Below are 23,082 nucleotides of genomic sequence, written 5' to 3'. Positions count from 1 at the left end.
AGTCGAAGCTCAAATTAAAATTGTTCACTCTTTTTTCTTTATACTCTTTTACTCTTTTACTTGTTTCAGTCATTTGACTGCGGCCATGCTGGAGCACCGCCTTTTAGTCGAGCAAATCGACCCCGGGACTTATTCTTTGTAAGCCCAGTACTTATTCTATCGGTCTCTTTTGCCGAACCGCTAAGTGACGGAGACATAAACACACCAGCATCGGTTGTCAAGCAATGCTAGAGGGACAAACACAGACACACAAACATATACATACACATACATACATATATATACATATATACGACAGGCTTCTTTCAGTTTCCGTCTACCAAATCCACTCACAAGGCATTGGTTGGCCCGAGGCTATAGCAGAAGACACTTGCCCAAGATGCCACGCAGTTGGACTGATCCCAGAACCATGTGGCTGGTAGGCAAGCTACTCACCACACAACCACTCCTGTGCCTATGCAGAGAAATAAACAGAAAAAGAACACGTTTATATTTGTCTGTATGTATGTTTATGCATTTATAAAACATCAAAGCTTCAGCATTCTATTGTTGTCATGAAACAACTTATCTACTTGAAATCTCATACAGAAAATATGCTTTTTCACACATCAGTGAATATTGATATCATTTAAAAAAATTCTGAGCAATGTCAAATGACCCACTGCTGCGCTATTTCACTCAGCTCAATACAAACTGACATTCTTATCTCTCCAATTTAATTTTATTATTTATTCCTAATAACAAAACCAGACACTCCCCTGCACATACGTCAGTCTGCTGCTTTACATTCATTACCTTCAAATATAACAAACTAAAAATAAAACCAATAGTTCAATGAACTGTCCACGTTGCACCTGCTCCTTACACTTCCATACAAAATGAATATGTCCTCCATTTCATAGGAGATTCACAGTCCAAAAAGGCTCACCAAGATAAAGCTATGAGTCATTTTGAGGCATTGACTTTTCCAGTACTCAGAATGAAATATGCAGATTTTCTATAAGATGCAGTGCACTCATGGGTGAGCGCTTGTGCATCACCTTATGATTTCCTTGGAGCCTCAAAAATGAAGTACATGTTTATTGTGTAAACATGTAAATACTATAAGGTGATACACAAGCACTCAGCTCTGAGTTCACTGTATCTTTTCGCTGAAACAACTGTAAGATAATGAAATTGATTATGTAATTACTGTTCCCTTGTAAATCCTTTAATTACATATACATGTGTGTGCATGTGTGTGTGGTTCGAAGTAAACATAAATGGCGTTTAAAACTTATGATAGCTGTTTCAGTAGAATTTTATTAATGCATTCATAGAAGATTACATTGCAACATATAATCCACCATCATCAGGTAAGATTTCAAACAGAAAATTTCTTACATTGATCTGGACTGTCCAGATCGATATAAGAAATCTCCCTTGGGTTATATGTTATGGTGTAGTCTTCTATGAATGCTTTAATAAGATTCTACCAAAACAGCTGTTTTATATCTTAAATGTCATTTGTGTTTACTTTTTATACCTATGCCACAACAAGGACCAACCCCAGAATCACATCTACAATTTAAATTGGATTTAGTACTTTCATATCTATAGTATTCTACCAAAACTTGATGTCTTCAACGCTGTTTACCCCACTATGGGCTCTATGTTATTGTATTTTGAGCATTTCTGATGTCCTTTATTGATGTGCCTAGATTCTAATGAATCCTTATAACTAAATAATATTTATCTTCGTTCACTGATTTCAGTCTTAGAGATCCTTTTGTCCTGCAACTAAACAGCTAATATCAACAACTATTAAGTTAGCAATTCTAAGCTGTTTAAGTGGGTGCCCTATCTAACCTGCTATAATTTGATCGATAAAATATCTGTTATACTCCTACAAAGTGTAACTAACATTAAGTGAAGCACTGTAACAACCCTCTTGATACCAACCAGCCTGAGACAGCACTTGATTCTATGATATTAACTTCCATGTCAGTTTATGTTCCAAACATCAGCTTAATAATGGGAAAAGTTATTTTGTTATATTCTTCATTATTTTAAAAATCATTTGAAACAAAGATAATGTGTTTCAACAGAAATATAGTAGCAAAAGGGTTAAATTATCAAGAAACCAGAAAAGGTGATTCTATAGTTCCAGTTTTCAATAGAGAACAATACTAGTAAGGAACAAACAGCCTGAGCAGTCCACTCCTATCTATCAAATTTCGTATCTGGAATAATTAATTAGCAAACTCAAGATGTCACAGAAAAAGTTTCACAGAAAATAGCTTGTCACACTTTGGTTACAATATCTATGTCTGTCCTAGCTATAGACATGCTTTCAGATGGTCTGTAAGCCATAATCAGCCTATAATCTATTTTCATTTGAATGGCTATTCTCTTTGATCTGAAGTGTAACCAACACAACCTGTCCTATTTCCTACACAAGCATTATAATATTCCTCTGCTAAAGACATTTGTCTAGCAGAAATTCTATATTATACCCACCCTCACTTCACCCTTTTTCTAGCTAAATATAGGTTGCCTGTGCTTGCTAAAGCATTATATTTACCAACCTGCCTTCTGCTGGGTGCACCAATTCCACTCCTCTTTCGTTATGCAGTATTACTTTTTTATTTTTTATTTTAAGTATTGTTGCAGTTTATAATAAACGAGAATATAAGAGTGAAAGAAAGAAAGAGATTTTTTTCACTCAGTTGCTTGTGACATTTACCCAATGACCTTGTTGTAAATGATTCTAAAAATTTAGCTGCATGTGATCTTATTGAAGTAGTTGTACTTACATAACACGTCTGTGTTTATATATGCACACTATCATGCACACATATGTCCCTGTGAATATATGTGTGTGTGTATATACATACACACCCATTCTGACTTGAGAATCATTGGAAGGCTCCAAGAGTTTCTGCTGAGATGAAAGTGGTCAGTTTCAACCTTTAGTTTGCTCACTAACAAATATATACTTTACACGTGTATTGAGTTCTCTGTCTTCTAAAGATAATCATATATATATATATATATATGTATGTATGTATGTAAAATTGGTCATAAGTCAAAAAAAGAGGCACACTCTGAAAGTTTTTAAGCAGTAATATTTTATGTAGCCATTGAAAGTTATCATTGGTCTCACATCTATTATAGCTCTTAGTAATACAGTTGACTCATCAGATCTGCTGGCCATCAGATCTGCTGGTTAGCAAGGTTGTGAAACAAAACTCTTCAAAGCAAAAACCCCTTTTGGGTGAGATAGAGTTATCTCCCTTTGAGCAGTTCCAGTTGTGTCTGAAAAAGGTCAATTTTTGTACGCTTTCTGTTCACAAGTTGCAAGGAAGACCATGTCTCCAATACAAATTTTCTCTCATGAGACACCTACTAAATATTTCGCTTTTGGAATATAAGAAGGCCTCCTGTGGAGTGCAATGATGATGTCTTGGTATGTGCAGAGATTTTTTTTTTTTTTTCTGTTGAAAGAGACAAGCTTGGTATGACTCTATTGCTGGGTAAGAGCCATCTGATTTATTATGAATATACCATTGCAGGTTGTGTTTCCTTTACTTGGAAAACTTGAAATGTGGAGTGATATACCAGAGATGTCTGAGTTTCATGGCATACTCGTCCCCCAGACCATATCCCTGCTCAATGCTATCGAGGCAGATATGACTATCCACATATGCAAGCCCCACAAGTTTGAGTGGCTGTTGCAGCGCATCCTCTTCTCCATCCTCTGGGACAATGCCTTTTCCATTTTGTTTGCTGGGACCATTTAGAGGCAGTCTAAATTACAGGAAATTGTATGGTCCATTCCATAATGTAAAATTGCTCCATATAAATTGCTTGCTGAACAGTTTATGATAGGTCAGAAGTGAAGTATTGAGTTGTCAGATAAATTTGCCCCCCCCCCTCTCCATTTATTTTAATCCTTTCCAATGTTTATTTGAATGTAGACAAAAATTATTTTTATCATAGTGTTTTATGTTGGGTTTTTTTTTTTTGTTTATTGTTTTTGAAATTTTAGTAGATTTTACCTCTTTTCAGACAGCCAGCTAATAAAAAAAAAACATAAAAACAAATTTATCTGACAACCCCACTACATATACTGTCAGGAATAGCATTGAACTAGTGAAGCTTCAGCTAGTCAGTTGACTTAGAGTACCATAGAGTCTGGAAGAGAGGGGCTAATAGTTGTGATGAGGTCAGTGGTCAGTTGAACCTATGGGTAGAGAGGCAGTGATGGTTTGGTAAAAGATGGGGTTGGAAGTGAGAAAAGATAAACAGATGTAGGAGTGGCTGTGTGGTAAGTAGCTTGCTTACCAACCACATAGTTCCGGGTTCAGTCCCCACTACATCACACCTTGGGCAAGTGTCTTCTACTATAGCCTCGGGCCGACCAAAGCCTTGTGAGTGGATTTGGTAGACGGAAACTGAAAGAAGCCCGTCGTATATATGTACATATGTATGTGTGTGTGTATATGTTTGTCCCCCTCTCCCTCAACATTGCTTGACAACCGATGCTGGTGTGTTTACGTCTCCGTAACTTAGCAGTTCGGCAAAAGAGACCGATAGAATAAGTACTAGGCTTACAAAGAATAAGTCCTGGGGTCGATTTGCTCGACTAAAGGCGATGCTCCAGCATGGCCGCAGTCAAATGACTGAAACAAGTAAAAGAGAGTAAAGAGTGTTCGGGATTTTTGTGTATTGATCAGGGAAGCATGAAGAGGGTGAAACTAGTTGATGTAGAGATTGTAAAACATTGGGTGTCTGCACCGTTAGCATCAGTATAGGATGTGTGACAGTGATGATATGTGAATGCTGAAGTTACCAGAGGTTTTGACTTAGGAGAGAGTTGAAGCGAGGTAAAAATGTCCACAATTTATGATAACCTATCTTACCCATGCTAGCATGCACACACACACACGCATAGCAAAATCATCATCATCATCATATGATCATTTTTTTTATCATGACAGCAAAATTCTTAACCACACAGCCATTTTCCAGCGTAGGTAAGCCAATTACAAAAAATTGCGCAATAGATTGTGTTCAGGCATGTGTGTGTGTGTGTGTGTGCATGCTTATGTGTCTGAATATATGCATACATAAATATATATATGAGTATATAAGAGTGTATGTGTTTATATATATATATATATATATATATATATGTATGTGTGTGGATGTATATGCTGGAAATTGCGTAATAACACCAATTTATAGAGACCGATCCTCACTACTTAGGCCTAGTCTATTTTGATATTGAGACTTATAAAAACTATGAATAATGTTGCTAAACCTGAAAATTGTATTAAACAGGAGTAAAATAGTCATATTATAAATTTTACCATGTTATTTATTTACACTGTTGCAGCTTTCATTCTGCCAACGAAAAGGCACTAAAATCCCCTTCCCCTCAAAATTGATGGCTTTGTGCCTAAATTGTTTTTACGTTTAGAGTTCAAATTCCGCTAAGGCCGACTATGCCTTTCATCCTTTCCTTTCAAAGTCAATAAATTAAGTACCAGTGAAACACTGGGGGTCAATGTAAGCAACTAGTCCCCTCCCCAAAATTTCAGGCCTTGTGCCTGTAGTAGAAAGGATTATTATATTATTATTATTATTATTATTATTATTATTATTATTATTATTATCATTATCATTATTATTATTAATGAAAATTCTGAACTGGCAGAATTGTTCGAGCAGTGGACAAAATGCCTTGTGGCATTCTGGCTGTTGGCATTCTGAGTTCAACTCCTGCCAAGGCCAATTTTGCCTTTATCTCTCCAGGGTCAATAAAATAAAATACCAGTCAAGTACTGCAGTTTTGATTTAACCATTCTCTCCTCTAAAATTTTATGCTTTTTATCTATGTTAGCAATAATTGTTGTTGTCATTTTCCCTTTTGCATTTCATGTTTTATACAAATTCAAATCCTGCTGGTTTGACAGAGCAATAATTTTTTTTTTTTTTAATGTTAGGACGTATTTTAATTTAAGACTGCACATCATGCAGACTTGTTAAACCATTGCTATGAATTATTTTTTCCTGCATACATTTAGCATTCTCTAGTTTTAATTCCCTCCTTTCATATACAACAAAGCTTTATCTTACAGCAATAATTTGTTTGAAGCATCCTCATTTGTAATCTAGTCTTAATTACTGTAATAAACTCCTGTTTATTCCATTATTCAATATCTCTTTTAATTCTGATTTTTTTTTCTTTGGTGGCTTAATTCAGATGGATTTGCATCAGCTTTTGTTCCCCACTTCTATTTTCCTGTTTTTGTACAGTTTTTCTTTCTATTGTTTCCATATGCTCTTTTTCTTGTCCTAGTTGTCTAAATAGTTATTTTATTATTTTATTTTTTTTGGATCTCTGTATATTATTACTTCATTCCTACATTGATTGTGTCACTTGCTACTTTAATCATCAATTTCATTTTACATGTATTTGTGTGTGTGATCATCATCATCAACTTTTAACATCCACCTCCCATACTAGTATGGGATGGCCAGTTTAACAGGATTTGACAGGTCAGAGGACTGCACTATGCTCTAGTGTCTGCTATGGTATGTTTTCTACAAATGGATGTCTTTCCTAAAGCCAACCACTTGACTGAGGTTACTGGGTGCTTTTTTCATGTCACCAACACTAGGGAGATTGCCATGTATCCTGCAAGACTGAGATCCTTGTTAACTGAGTGGGGTATGGAGCTTTATGCTACATGATGAAAGGTTAAACTATGAAGGAAGGGGCCAAAACAGGTTTCTTTCTGTAAAAGAGATGAAACACTGTTCACATTGTACAAGAGTAGGTGTTAGAGTAATCGGTGTGAAGCTGGAAAGAGAGATAAAATAGTGATAATGAGGCATCAAGGTGGGTGCTGGAGGTAGGAGGTGAAGAATGGTGGCTGGATAGAGGTTGCAAGAGTGTATAGAAAGAGTGTGGGATGGTAAGAGATGAGGCTAGGGGTGTGAATATACTGAATGATGAACAACTGAATTACCAGTTCCTTAATTAACATGTAAGTGGTTGATTATTCCCCACACATGTACATAATTATGAGAACCTGTCCTATCCATATGCATAATTATCAGATGGAATCAGCATGACATAGTGTGTAACAAGGTTGTGCTTTTGTGAATTACAGATACAATCTACTTTGTGGGCTTCTCTACAGTTTCCAGCTACCCAATGTCACTTACAAGGTATGGGCCAATCTGAGGCTATAGAATATGTTTTTGTTTGTTTTGCTCCTTCTCGAGCCATGCCTGGCTCATAAGGGCCGGTTTCCCGGTTTCTTGGCGTATAGGTTCCCCACCTGGATGGGACGCCGGTCCGTCGCAGGTGAGCTGCAAGATGCAGGAGGAAAGAGTGAGAGAAAGTTGTGGCGAAAGAGTCAGCAGAAGTTCGCCATTACCTTCTGCTGGAGCCGCATGGAGCTTAGGTGTTTCGCTCATAAATACACACATCGTCCGGTCTGAGATTCGAACCCGCGATCCCTCGACCGTGAGTCCGCTGCACTAACCACTAGGCCATGTGCCTCCACTTATAGAATATGACATTTGCCCAGGGTACTTTGCAATGGAATTGAACTTTGGACCTAATGGTTGTAAAGTACAACTTCTTGATTATTCAGCCACATTGTGCCAACATGTATGTGTGTATTTATAACTTTTATTGAATTATGTCTGAAGAATGTAAACAGTGATGAAGAGCAAGTTCTCTTTGAATGAAATCCTTCATGAGAACAATGTACTCTGCTCCAATTTATGGACACTCCCTCGTCATTATCTGAAATGCTTTGACCCAGTGATTGGTCTATTAGAAATCTATAATCAATAACACTATTGTTCACTAAATCTGTCATAAAATCAACGCTACCCCTCACCTAAAGCTCACTATGTCATCTAGGTATTAATGGTATCACACGACATATTTATATTAACAACATATTAGTACCACTAAGTTATTGGCATTCTATATTTTCCAACTGATAATCAACATGTGGTGACTTGTAGCTTGGCTGGTTACAGATTAACGAAAATATTTTCTCTACTCATAAATACTTTACAGTTTCTTTTTAGTTCAAGAAACAATGAAATTCATTTACTGGCAAAACATTAAAGCTAGAATCAATGTTATTTTTAGTTTCCTAACATCTTTCCTCAACAACACTTTTTAAGTTAGATTACTCAGTTTTTAAAAATTTCATTTAATTAATTAATTTATTTATTCTCAGATCCCTATGAACTTCAAGTTAATATGTAGGTAACTGAAGTTCCTATATTCATCTGTTTATCTTTCCTTGGGTCCTTTACTATCATAAGCTTGTCATCATGACATATTGAGTTTATCTAAATGTTTATCTAAATGTTTATCTAAATCATATGGAGTCCAACTCACTCTACATCTGGCCACAACTACTGTCTTCTGCAAAGAAAGAGAGAGTGACAGGGTTCAATCCCTGTAATGATCTGGTTCTTTATTTATCAATCACTTTAAACGGTTTAAAGATAATGTTGACTTCTGTAAGATTTGAACACAGAGAACAGGAGCAAATACTGCAAGGAACTCTATCTGACATTCTAATGACTCTGCCAATTCACTTATTCGTGTGTTTGGTGAGTAAAGATAGATTTACTATAGTGTGTATATAACAGCAATTCCACCTTTATTTATTCTTGGTTGTTGAAACCAAAAGCTTATTATTACTAAAGTGAAAACTCAGGAAAAATTTATGAAGCCATCTGGCCCAAATATTTTGTTTTCTGCTAAAACTGGCCAAATCCAGCTTCTCACATCTACCTTACAATGTCATTCTAAAAATAATTTATTGCATCATTGAAATTTCAAAACTACAAGATAATACATGATTAACTCAAAAACATTGTGAATAAATAAGTATTACATTTGACAGAGTAGCCTGAATGCTAAAGGGTTAAGAGATGGATTGTCTTCACTGCTTTTTTGTATATACTTCAGTTCCTTTGTTTTCTCTGTTTTTAGATGAATCTTTAGATTATTAAATAGATTTATTGACAAACGATTACTATATTTAGGACTGCTTTATATCAACTTATTGTGTTGCATGATTTTATTAATTCAGTCAGTATCTTTTTCTGCAATTACTGTCTATTTCTGTTTTATTTGTTCAAATGTTGCCTATTAATGCTTTTTTTTGTGTGGTCCTCTTTGCAACAAGTCATGTTAAAATGGAAAAATCTTTGGTTTATTTAATTCTTTTTTCTTTTTTTGGTAATTTGTAACCTTCCATTTTGCTTTATTTCTGTAGTCTCCCTCTTTTTTCATTCTTGTTTTTGTATTAGTGCTATGAGTTTTATTTTTTCTTATTTAAATTGCAAATAAAAATTTAGCTTTATCAATAATGATTTGATAAAATTTATAGATGGCAGCTACAGGTATACAAAGCATATTTTAAAATTCTGTTTAATTTTTAAAGAGTTGCAGCTAGTTACATAAAGCAATAGATGGATACCTATATAGATGGCTGGCTAATTAGCACAATCATAGATAAATACCTAGGTGCATGAATAGATAACTGGTTACATAGATTGCATGCTACACATAGCATTATACGTAGAGATATAATTGGGTAGCTGGTTATATGGATAAATGGTGTACTACATATTTATATAGCTAGTTATTTGATAGCAGGCTTTGTAAACAGATATATGGCTACATAGTTGGCTATATAGATAGCTGGCTGTATAGATATATAGCTAGATGGACAGATATCTACATACAGACATAAGTACACATGAACTTATGTACTTATACACCTGTCTATTTATACATGTAGGTACATAGGTAATTAGGTATGTAGGTTGTTAGGTAGATGGCTGCATACACACACACACACACATATATATATATGTGTGTGTAGCAATCTTAGGATAGCATAAATGTATGTGGAATGCTCAGCTACTTACATGCTAATTCAATGAGCAAATGATTGAGTTGATCAAATTAGATGAACTTTCCATCACTGAAACTGACTGAGAGTCATCCACACATGTACATGTGTGTGTCTGTGAGTGCATCATTATGATTTGACATCCACTGTCCATTGTCCTACATGTCCTACATGGGTAGGACAGGTCGTGTGACCTCATTTTGCTCGCATTTCATTTTCACTTTGATTTCTTTAGATGGATCCTCTACCTAATACCAGCCACTCTACAGAATGTAAAAGTACCAGAGTAGTGTCATGTTCTTTAACAAAGACTTGAGGGTTCTCACAACCCCACACGTTACAAAGTGTAGTAGATTCATTTTTTTGTGACTAGACCAGTACTAGAGAGGAGAGTCCCATTATAGTCGTGACTAATGGAATCTCACTGCCTCACATCTCTGTTCATTTACCAGACTTTTTACTGAGAAGTACAAGTGTGATACAAGGAAAACAAAAAACTAGTAGCAATTATTACCAACACTGGGGAGGGGAGATAATTTCAGGAAATTAAAAATAATTCCATGGTTGTGTTAACTTACACAGGAACAAAAAGGACAATCTGATCTTATTTTTACTGGCAAGGGACAACCATGGACACAGGTTTTGCCTTCATTTTGACCTCATCAGCATAGCAATGTCCTTCTTGAACAGATATAACAATCTAACATTTGCAGAAAGGGTTTAGTATTCATTGTGTCACTTTGCAATTGTTTAAAGGATGTACACATCTACTTGTATGTCCAATGTTTCGCCCTTCTCTTTCATTCACCTGGCATCTTTGGTTTCTCACCCTCTCACACCACTTCTTTTACTTGGCTAGCTTCAGCCCACCACCAAATCGATCCCTTAATTTAAGTTTTAGTCCTAACTTCCTCTCTCTCAGATGCAGATTAAAATCCAGGAAATATCCATATTCTAAAATCTGTATAACAACTAAACTTTGACTTTATATTGATTAATATTCCCTGACACAAACCGACACCAGTTTCTTTGGACTCAATACTATTTCAAAATTATATCAATGAAAACCACCATCATCATTTTTGTGTCTGTTTTCCCATGTTTGCATAAGTTGTATGGGTCTTTCTCCAACACATTTCCCTGCTGCTTGTTGCATTCCGTTGTCTTCTTTGTAAGGATATGCTAATGATCTTACCCTGGTACTTACGTCAATTCATTTCTACTAAATATGTTAATACCAGAAATATTAAACTGTAAATCACCTCTATAAAGAGATTTTACTGTTTTTATTCTATAAATTAACTTTGTAGGCACAGTATGGCTAAATAATTTGATCTCACTACTAGACATCTTAATAACGCCTTTTCAATAGTTTCAGTTTGATCTGTTCTGTAAGTAAAATTGGATACACAGAAACTGCATAGAAGCCCATTGTATGAATTGTACCTGTATACTTTGTCACACTCTGCCACTTCAATTCAACCTGTGAGTGGGCATGGCTGTGTGGTTAGGGAGCTTGCTTTCTAGCTATGTGGTTTCAGGTTCAGTCCCACTGCGTGGCACTTTGAGCAGGTGTATTCTGCTATAGCCCCAAGCTGACTGAAGCTTTGTGATTGAATTCGGTAGGCAGAAGTTACTGCCGCGTATGTATATGTGCGTGTAGGTGCTTGTGCCTCTCCCAAAGAGAGAGAGAGGGGTATACACATCCATTGAATACTCAGCCACTAATAACACAGAGCCTGGAGTTCAGCTGATTGAACAATTGTATCTTTGTCAAATGACATAGATCCACCACCACAATCAACTTCATTAGTTGGAAAGCTGTTGCCAATCTCATTATTATAGTATAGCTGTTAGAATTACCAATGCAGAAAAGTTTATTCAGTCCATAGTGGGGAAATGGAAAATGTAAAACAGTACAAAAATCACTCAATTTTATTCTTTTCTTCAAACAAAATCCATTTTTCTCCTTCCTAGAATTCACTATTAGCAAGTGATGAAAAGGAAGAATATATATCTATTAATATTCATATTTTAAAGCTGAAGTTGGATTTTGATCCCTATCACTGTAATTTTAGTGTGTCTGAAATAGCCATCTCATTATTTTCATTGCTTAAGCCTGATCATTATTCTCATTGCTTAAGCCTACATTTACATCTAGTTGTAAATAATTTTTACCAATAAGATATACAGTTTCTTTAAAACTAAACTGGATCTCTTCTTGTCGGGGGTCCCAGATTAACCTACATCTTGACAGGAGACAGATGCGGGCAGCGGCATCGAACTCCCTTGTCGACCAAGTGCCACGTATCAGAGGTGGATTCACATACTAGTGTAGCTCATTCAACGGTGGTGCCCCAGTATGGATGCAGCCTTCGGGCTGAAACATTTTTAAGGATTTAAATGTTTGAATGTACAGGCCTATTTAATGTGTATAGATTGATGTAGAAAAATGTGTATGAAAAACATTGAAATGGAACAAGTGAGCTGAAATTTATAATTTATTGAGAGGCATAAATATAGGCAGAGGCAAGGCTGTATGGTTAAGAATCCTGCTTTGCAAGTACATTTCGTCAGGCTCAGTCCCACTGCAGTGTACCCTGGGCGTGTGTCTTCTACTATAGGCCCTGATTGACCAATGCCTTGTGAGTGTATTTAGTAGATGGAAGCTATGAGGAAGCTCATCATTGCGTGTGTGTGTGTGTTGTGTGTGTGTGTGTGGAATAGTTATCGCTAGAATGCCTTATGACTACTCAGTAATGACTGATCTGTGGTTTTATATACACAAACTGACACAATAATTGTTACAGCAAAAAAAGAAGACAAAAATGAACCCATAGCTGTCACTCATAAACGAGTATGACCTAATAACTTATAATATGATGCTTTCACTAATTGTTTTAGGTGACTCTATAACTGTCATCTGGCATAGACATCCTCTCAGCCCTCTCACTACCAGTAGAACGTTTAGGATATGACAGTGGAGAGAGAAAGGGCTGGTACCCTAGGCTGGAATAATGTAAAATGGAGTGCCTTGCTCAAAAACACAGTTACTACCTACTCTAGGAATTGAACTCATGGTCTTAGTTATGAGCCCTCTGCTCTAACAACTGCCTTCATGTAGTAGTTAGGGTAATATTACAAGAATTATATCATTGTTATATACTATTCTACAGAGATGTGATTTATTCTTTATTTTTAATTTCTTCACTTATATAGATTAAATCATTTGGCTAAATATTTTTAATATTTTCTTTGGGATTTTTTAAGTTCTTCATTAAACAGAAATTATTATTGCTCAAAGTATTAAATACTGGTTGGATAAAACTCAGATAATTTCATAAATTGGGAAACGCTTTGATTGTTATATCAATTATCAATGTAATGTAGTGAAATGAATGAATTATTCTTTGGCTTCCCAGCTACACAACTAAGAATTGTTCCTGTGTTTTGATAGTTGTTTATGTTAGAAAAATCATTTCATAAAATATTTGAGGAAGTCTTTGATATTAAGATCAAACAGTTTTTAACAGTGAACTGGCAGAATTGTTACAGCACCAGAGAAAATGTTTGGCTTCTCTTCTAGACTCTTTACATTTGAGTTCATATGTCACCAAGGTCTACTTTCCTTTTCAAACTTTCATGGTCAATAAAATAGGTACTATTTGAACATTGAGGGGGCAATGTAATTGACTTTCCCCCTATTCTCAAAATCACTGGTTTTCTGTCAAAATTAGAATTATTTAAAGTTATCTCTTACACAAACGTGAAACTCATATTTATATATTAAACTTTTCAAAAGTCATTAATAATGTTAGGAAAGAAAAGTGGTATCAGTCTGAAATTGATTTTGGTTCTGGTCTGCATGTAAAATCTTACTTCTTTCTCTGCTGTGCTTGATATGAGAAAACAAAAAAAAAACAAAACCCACCTATACATGATGTTAACATGTACATGCCCAATTATCTTGTTTTAATTGTATGAGGTGTCTGGAAATAGTGCTTGATATTGGGCTTCCATAATTTTTAAGTAACCTAAATCGATAGGCATTGAATTGTTTAGGAAAATTTAATTTACCTGGAAGCTGTGAGAAATCTGCTAGCCTCCTGAACATGGACACATCCAAAAAGTCATCTCTTTTGCTGCAGGAAATAAAAATTAAAAGAAAAAATGCTTTATTCCTTAACTAGAATACAAATTCTTTGAAATATGCTCTAACCATTCATATAATCTAAAAGGCAATTTGTATCCACCAATCTTAAACGAGATTTTTGTATAGTCTTTTCTACATTATACATTTCATTATTAAAGATCTATCGTCGTATTTTAAAATTTACTCTCATTTCGTAACCTATTTTTAAAGAACTTCTTACCGTTCTCATCTTACTGATAATATTTTAACTACTCTGATTGTCTCCCTCTCTCTTTCTCTCTCTGTTGCTTATCCTCTTTTTTCCTCCCCATTTTTGCATGTTTTGATGTGACTTTTCGCTTGTCTTCTCTTGACAGGTTGCGTCTCACTTGCCTAAATAAAGCCGGAGACTATAGCATCTCATTAACTACTACACTGCCATTATGATGGTCTGTCGACAAATTATTTTCTCTATCTTCTCTGAATCTTCAACAACTCCTTATGAACGTTTCCATATTACTCTCTGTCACTAGGTGGAGTAACTACAAACTCACGAATTATCTCCCTTGGCATTTTCCTGTTGCCTTTAATAAATGCTTAATTTAAAAAAAAAAAATGAAAAAGATGTAAATTTCAACATATTTCCAAATTTTGACTGAAAAAAAAGGGGAAGATTCATCTAACATTTATCATGCATACAAATGGAAATAATTTGAAATTAAAATTTGGAACAAATTAAATGAAACATCAAACAAGAAAAAAAAAACTGAAAACATCCAGATTTTCCCCAGTTGCCCTACCATCTTTTAATTCCATAGGACTGATTTTTCACTGATTATTTTTCAAGTCTTGATTCAAATTCAGACTGAACCAACAGAAAAAAAAAGAAGTAAAAACTCAAACAAAATCCTGATTCTTTTAGAGTCACCGTCTCTTGAATTAAAATGTCTTCTTATAATTCTTGTGCTACATATACTCTTTTACAATCGTCTTTCCGATATGCAAAACCTCAATTACCACTTGGGTCTTTCAATCATCAGAACTTTAATCATTCTTCAAACTATACAACTGGTCAGTCGGCCATTCCATCATCGATCTCAAAGTCTTTACCCCCAACCACAAGCAGCAATAATGGCAATAACCACACATTTAACTGGCATTACCCTGTAAAGACAGATGGGACAATCGCTCGGAGGAACTGCATGAGAGAGTCCCTTAGTAGACATGGTACTACCTGCTATCCTGAGATTCGATCAACTATAGGTAGGTTCAACCACATAAAGGCCAATGTTAGTGCACCAGACTTTCAGAATATTGTCTTATCATCCAAACCCCGTCTGTGTAGTAGCATCTACTTCCTATCATTTGTCTCTATTTTAATTTATAATGAAGATAAATTTTCAGCTATAACTATTCCTCGATGTTCACTTGATGCTCACTGTTGACTTCCTACACATTTAGAAGATAGACTGATGTCTTTTTGTATAGCTGTCTTTAATAGCATGTGTATCCACTACTGTAATGTTTAACAATCCATACCAAACCTCAGTAATCTATCGTCGATTATATGTGTAGCTCTGTAAGCTGTATTGTTTCAATGTCAGTTATACTATATATAAAAAAAAAAACACCAAAAAAGCAATAGTAATTGTCCAAATTTTTGTTCTTTCATACCATGCACTACTGCATTTCCAAGTATCTATTCTTAATTTGCTTGTCATTGGAAGAAAACTGTTTTGCAAATTCATGCACTTTGTTCTTCTGTTTTATATATTTTCAAGTTAAAATTTTTTTTTAATCAGTTCCATACAGTTCAATTATCAAAACAGCTGAGAATTTTTCAGAAATTCTACATCTGAACGTCAGTTAAACCATTTAGTTGCTTCAATTGGTCATTGAAAACATGGTATTGTTTGACTTGGATGAGTAAAAAAAAAAAAAAATTACCCAGAATTAGTGTTAAGAAGGCACTTTTATTGTGTCACATATTAATTTCAACAACATATTTTTGTTAGGTTATTTACTTTGGTGTTGTAGTTGTTTAACCTGGGCCAGCTCTGATTGAGCAGACCTGTTATCAAAGGTGTTCCAGCCAGAACCATTGTGTCTTTTTAGAGTTATTTAGGACTGCAGTATCCAGTATATTCTTCCCCATTTTCAAGAGTGTAATGTGCAATTTGAGGCAGATTTGTTTGCTATTTCTAGCATTTTCAAGTGACCTAGTAGTGGCTTACTCATTGGTTCATGTTTTTTTTGTTGCTTTTTTATTTTTGCTGTTTGTAGTGCCAAATTAATGGTATACTTCATTAAGGTTTACTGTAAATCTTATTAGGTTGTAAGTCTAGACGTTTTCTTTAGATCTGTAAGCAATATGAAATGTTATATTCCTCTGTGGTCCTACATAAAAGACTGTTGCCATGGGTGACTGAAAGGTAACAAATAAATAAAATTAGATTGACAGTAGGGTATATTTTGAATATATTTTTGATGATGTTGATGATGATGAGTAGGAGGAGGAGGAGAAGGAATTGATGATAACCAGTGTTGATGGTAGGTAAGGATGATGATGATGATGATGTTGATGATGATGGTAAGTAATACTCATTTTTGTATTGGCTACTACCAAAAAGTACACCTAGTATAACTACATGATAAATAGTTTTAACAGCAAAAAAATTATACTGCTATATCAGTAGTAGTACCAAAAGTTTGAGCTACTGTATCATTTGTACTAAAAGAGTTACAAGTCAGTAGTACAAAGGGGTACATCTGCCATCAGATAATACTATCTAATGTGCTTCTTCGTTAATTAATGTAGCAGGGTGTAATTTGTGGGAGATTTGGCTGTTATTTATAGGAAGTCAGTTGACTATGTTGAGGCCTCCTCATCAGTTTTAAGTACTTCTAGTAGTGGCCATTATTATTTAAGCGCAGGGTCAGCCTTCATTGAGCAGATCAAATGCATTTCAGCCATGACTATCCTATTTATTTACCATGTTTGTGTGTGCGCACACACACACACACACACACACACATATCCTTTAAGTCCATTTATGGGAAACGTTTAGAATATGCATATAAACGCTCTGACTTTATTACACCAGCTACAACCTAATGATGTCAACTGACAATACCTGTTGCTTTGGGTCACACCAAGCTGTAGCACTGTAATGTAGAATAAGTATAGTAATAATAAAAATGATAATCCATTGAGGGAATTTATGAATATTTCAATGCATTGCTATGTATGTTTCCACAAGTCACATATTTCTTAAGATCATAATCCATATTCCTGGGATGATTACAGTGGACATTAGGTAGATCATGTTCATGTGTTCATTTCTTTGGGTGATATGGCATTAATGGATGATTAACTGAGGGGAAGGGGCATTAACATCTGTTAATGCCATATTGCTTGAAGAAATGTCTGCATGAACATGATCTACTTGGATACTATGGACTGTACTGTAATCACCCCAGGAATATAGATTATGATCTTAAGAAACATGTAATTTGTGGTAACATGCATAGTGATACATTAAAATATTTATAAATTCCATCCATGGATTATCATTATTATTACTACATATATATATAAGAAATTAAAAAAGAAAAATACACTCACTTACATAGTTTTAATATATCGACCGGTTTCGCTATCACTATTCATGATATTATGTTTTACTTACTTGAATATATATTTTTTCTTAACCCTTTCGTTACTGTATTTATTTTGAGATGCTCTGTATTTCTTTCAATTACTTTAAATATAACAAATAATTTAGTAAAATAACTTAATTAGCATTCAGCTAGTGTTAGGAACATAAATTGTGCCAAAGGTTGGTGGAAGATTTTAATTCAGAACTTTTGAAAACAAGATGTTTGTACTACAGAACCAGAGGCGGTTTCAGCCAGGTTGGTATTGAAAGGGTTAAGAAGAAATTTTGTCCATGTTGTGTGTGATGTTAACAATAATAATGACAACCAATTACCTCCCTTTATTTATCTACTTGTGAAGTCATTCACTCGTGAATTTCATCACACACAACATGGACAAAATTTCTTCTTAAGAAAAAATATATATTCAAATAAGTAAAACATAATATCATGAATAGCGATAGCGAAACCGGTCGATATATTAAAAATTATATTAAAACTATGTAAGTGTGCATATTTTCCTTTTTTAATTTCTTATATACATTACAACTCACCACATGGGGATAATCGAAATTCCTCTTTTCTGTTACTACTACTATATATACATATATATATATATATATATATATATACACATATGGGTGAGTGGAAAAGTAAAAGAAAATGACATTCAACACACTTGGTAGGAGTTATATGATTTTTTATTGAATAACAGTTTGATTTAACTCCATGCAGCTTTAAGTTTTGTAGGCTTGTACATCAAACCTAACTCATAACACCTAGCTCTGGACCTGATGACTTAGATTCAATGGATAAGCCTAGAAAACGTAAGTTGTAAGGAACCAAATCAAACTGTCATTAAATAAATCATATATATTTAAAGGCTCTGAGGAAGCTATAAGATGATACACAAGCACTCAGCTCTGAGTACATTGCTTCTTATTGCAAAAACAGCTGTAAAACAATGAAGTTGATTATGTAATTCCTGTTCCTTTGTCATTCAGTTGTCATTGATATGTATATATATATTTGTCATTGATATATATATATATATCTTTAACAACATCATTATTTAGTGTGCCTTTCCTTCTTTGAGATGGCCATTGCTGTAAGCAGCATTAACAATATGATATTATATGAGTTTTTTATTGACTTGCAGAACTGCGGTTCAATTCCTTTCAGAGAAGAAACTTCACCAGATTCATCTCGTGTCCATTTCCTACACCAGAAACCATAGATAAGCACTGTTTGTGATTTAAAAAAGATTATGTTATTATTAACCTCCTACAACATTGATGATGATGGTGATGCTGCTGGATGCAGAATTTTTATGTATATGTCTATCCAAAGGTCATCATTGCTAATAAGGTGCTCTATCACTTCTAAACAGTTAATCTCATGGTTAATCTTTTATTACAAGATTTTATGGCTATTTATATTGTGTGTGCACACGTGAGGATGTTGGGTTTTTTTTTTTTTAAGTATTATAGTGCCATGTGAGGTAATGTATGTCAAATACATCAGTTGATCAGTAAGGAATTAAAAAAAGAACTAGTTTGTTGATCAAGATTGCTAGCAATTTTGTGATAAACAGCTGATTAACCTGTTTGTGTGTCTACATTTCTCAACAAATACTCTGACATTCTCTCTCCAATATCAAAATAACATAAGCGTGATGCTGGAGAGAGTGTGAAAGGGTGGGGGAGTAATCAGAGAAGTGGGGAGTTAGAGAAGCTGAGAGGGTAAGAATATTGGTCAGAGAAGAGAGATACTAGAGAAAGAGAGAGTAAAAAGGCTGGTCAGAGAAGAGTATTAGAGAAACAGAGAGAGAAAGCAAACTGGTCACAGGAGAGGATAAGGATGTTGGTGAGAGAAGAGAGAGATACTAGGAAAGTAGGCAGTAAGGATATTGGAGAGATAGAGCGACTAAGAGTGGTATTGGAGAGTCAGGGATGGGAAGAGAGATATTGGAGAAACAGAGAGAATAAAAAAAAGTGGCTGGTCAGTGAAGAAGGCATCGGAAAGATAGAGAGGGGAAGAGGGGTGATAAGAGCAGAAGTGACGAGCATTTGGTAAATAGAGATTAATAAAATGAATACCAGACTGAAATAAGTACTGTAGTTGATATGGTTGACTAATGCTTGACTGAAGTCTTTGAAGATGATCCTCCAGGTTGGCTACGGTTCAATGATTTAAACAGTGAAGGAATTAAAGAAAAAATGAATAGAGCCCTTCACTTTTGGTATTTCAAATTGCAGTCAACTGTGGGATCTTGCTGTACTCATTATCATGCATTATTTAGCCATGTGGGTTACATAACTTGTTGAGTGACAGGGGTCATGCTGTACTCTTTATATATGCAGTGTTTATCCTGGTGGGTACCTTAAGTCCATTTGAGGGCCTTGTTGTACTTGTTATCATGCAGTGTTTAGTCATGGGACGGAGGGTTTACACACAAGTGTATTGTAGTCAATGCTGTACCCTTTCTCATACAGTATTTAGCTATTTGGGGTTCATGGTATCAATCAGGATATATTACATATATTTTTTGTATTTCATATACTCTTGAATAATTGAAGCAGGCTGAAATAGCAAATGTAAGCAAAATTATTGTTTAGTCTCAGCTCAGCCACGATTGAATAAGTCTTCAATGCAAAGAATTCCAGTTGTAAACCACTTGTCATTTTGTACAGAGTTGAGCAAAAATCATTTTGTATTGGGATTTCTCTCTCTCTAAATAAATAAATAAATAAAATACAATTCTTATCCTTTATTTGGTTGTGTACTTCTCCATGATTAATAGTGAAAAAAAATATCTCAGATTTTCATTAAATGCTTCTTACCAACACAAAGTAAAATAAATTATAATTAAAAGCCATCTAACATATTTACTTGAGTACAGTGCAATCTCTAATATAAAGCAACCCAACACCCATTTTTGGTACCTAAATCTCATTAACATGAATGTGTGTGTGTCAAACCCATGCCAATATGGAATGCCAAATGATGATGATGATGATGATACACACTCACTCATATGTATATACTTACATATAAACCATTTCATTGTTTTAATGATAATTTCACCATACAGGTTGGAAAGAATTTGTTGAAGTGGATTTTCTGTTAATAGATACCATATATATATAAAATTAGAAAAAAAACACCTTTTATTAATTCAAAATGAACAATTAAATTACATCATCCAGAAAATTACATATAATAGAAATATTAACATTAAAATAACAAAATGTCAAAGATTAAGTAAATTGCAAAAAAAAAAAATAATAATAACTTATATAAATTGTAGAATAACAATTAATGTTAATATTTCTATTATATGTAATTTTCTGGATGGTGTAATTTAATTGTTCATTTTGAATTGATAAAAGGTGTTTTTTTTCTTAATTTTTTATATATATATTCTATTGTGTGAAATTTAATTTAGTATTTCTAAATTGAATTTGTTTTCCTTGTAAGTTTTGGATTTTATTCCCTCAAATATTAATAATTATTTATATATATATATATATATATATATATATATATATATATATATATATATTGCACTTACACTCTAGTATCATGATGCTTTCTCCTAATTGTTTTGGCTTTGATGTTTTTTTATTAAATTTCATGCAGTATGCATGAGCGAATAGAATATTTTCTTTTTAATAATTGGAAAGTGACTTTTGCACATTCTTCTGCATCAAAGACTACATTGTCTAATGCGTCCTTCTGTTGTGAAAATAGTAGATTGTGATTTGTGTGAATTTTGCAGCTCTTTTTAGCAGGTCAGACGACCACATATAAGTTTCTTTGTTAGTTTGTGGACAGGATGAAGTCACTTAATACATGAGAGTTTCGACTATTTGGGATTAACTAAGGTGATTGACTGCCAGGTATATTTATTTTGGATTAGCTGCAGGTTAATGACCACTAAGCATAAGTATAGTGGTGACAGTTTGTAGAGTAGTCAACAGAATATTTTGCTGTATTTAATCTCATTGCTTTAGTATCTGAGTTCAAATCCCACCAATGTGTTCTTTTGTTTTTCATCCTTCCAGGGGTCACAAAATAAAGTACTAATCAAGTACTGGGGACTTGAGCCTCAGAAAACATTGATAATGATAATTAAAATAATGATGTTAGTAATATAAGACTGTTATTTGGTCTTAGTAATGAAAACATTTAACATTGTGTTGATACTTTATTTTTTGTTTGAAGAGAAGTGTGTATGATTTTTATGTCCAGCTGTAAACGTTTTGAAAACTTTTTTTGTTTTTTTGTAATCTTATTCTTCTCTGAAGACTGGTTGGTTTTTCTCCCTTTGTGTGACTCACTACACTGTTTTAACCCTTTTGTTACCAACCCGGCTGAAACCAGCTCTGGTTCTGAGTACAATTGTCTTGTTTTCATAAGTGTTGAATTAAAATCTTCCATCAAACCTTAGTCACAATTTATGTTCCTAACATTAGCTTAATGATAACTAAGTTATTTTACTAAATTCTTTACTCTCTCTTTTACTCTTTTACTTATTTCAGTCATTTGATTGCGGCCATGCTGGAGCACTGCCTTTAGTCGAGCAAATCAACCCCAGGACTTATTCTTTGTAAGCCCAGTACTTATTCTATCGGTCTCTTTTGCCGAACGGCTAAGTGAAGGGGACGTAAACACGCCAGCATCGGTTGTCAAGCAATGCTTGGGGGACAAACACAGACACACATACATATATATATATACATATATACGACAGGCTTCTTTCAGTTTCCGTCTACCAAATCCACTCACAAGGCTTTGGTCGGCCCGAGGCTATAGTAGAAGACACTTGCCCAAGATGCCACACAGTGGGACTGAACCCGGAACCATGTGGTTTGTAAACAAGCTACTTACCACACAGCCACTCCTGCGCCTATATATAAAGCATGCTTGTTATATATAAAGTAATTGAAAGAAACACAGAGCATCTCAAAATAAATACAGTAACGAAAGGGTTAAATATGTGATGTATGAAGAATGATTGATGAGTGAAAAAATGTTACACAATGCTGGACCTTATAAAGAAGATGAAAAGACCATCACAAGTGGCACACTGAAAAAGTCAACATGGAAAAGTGGACGTAAAATATGATTGTTATGATATTGATGATGATGATGATGATAGCGGGTTTCCGTTATAAATGCTGCCTTCTGAGAAAAATATGTTTTGAGTTATGCATTTACTGTAAAAACTTTATTTCTTTAGTTTTGGCTTGGCCTGGGTAAAGGGTTATGCTTTTGACCTTTGCAGGCCCTATTTAGTTAGTTCAAACCATTATAGTTTCAAGTATATTGGTGCACCAA

General features: G+C 34.4%; 1 protein-coding gene across 10 annotated transcripts in view; it reads left to right on the top strand.

Moving 5' to 3' along the window:
• LOC115213110 (thyrotroph embryonic factor) overlaps positions 1 to 23,082 on the top strand; it is an 84,533-nt gene that overhangs the window by 47,190 nt on the left and 14,261 nt on the right. For 2 of the 10 annotated variants that reach the window (XM_036504132.1, XM_029782037.2), the window contains exon 2: positions 14,460 to 15,345. The exons of the other annotated variants lie outside the window; for them this stretch is intronic. In XM_036504132.1, coding sequence (XP_036360025.1) covers positions 15,027 to 15,345 — 319 coding nt within the window. In that variant the 5' untranslated portion in view covers positions 14,460 to 15,026. The remainder of the gene's footprint in view (positions 1 to 14,459; positions 15,346 to 23,082) is intronic. 10 annotated transcript variants of the gene reach the window in all.

Source organism: Octopus sinensis, linkage group LG6 (genome assembly GCF_006345805.1).
Source record: "Octopus sinensis linkage group LG6, ASM634580v1, whole genome shotgun sequence".
Lineage (NCBI taxonomy): Eukaryota > Metazoa > Mollusca > Cephalopoda > Octopoda > Octopodidae > Octopus > Octopus sinensis.
This window is presented reverse-complemented; position numbering and strand designations above follow the sequence as displayed.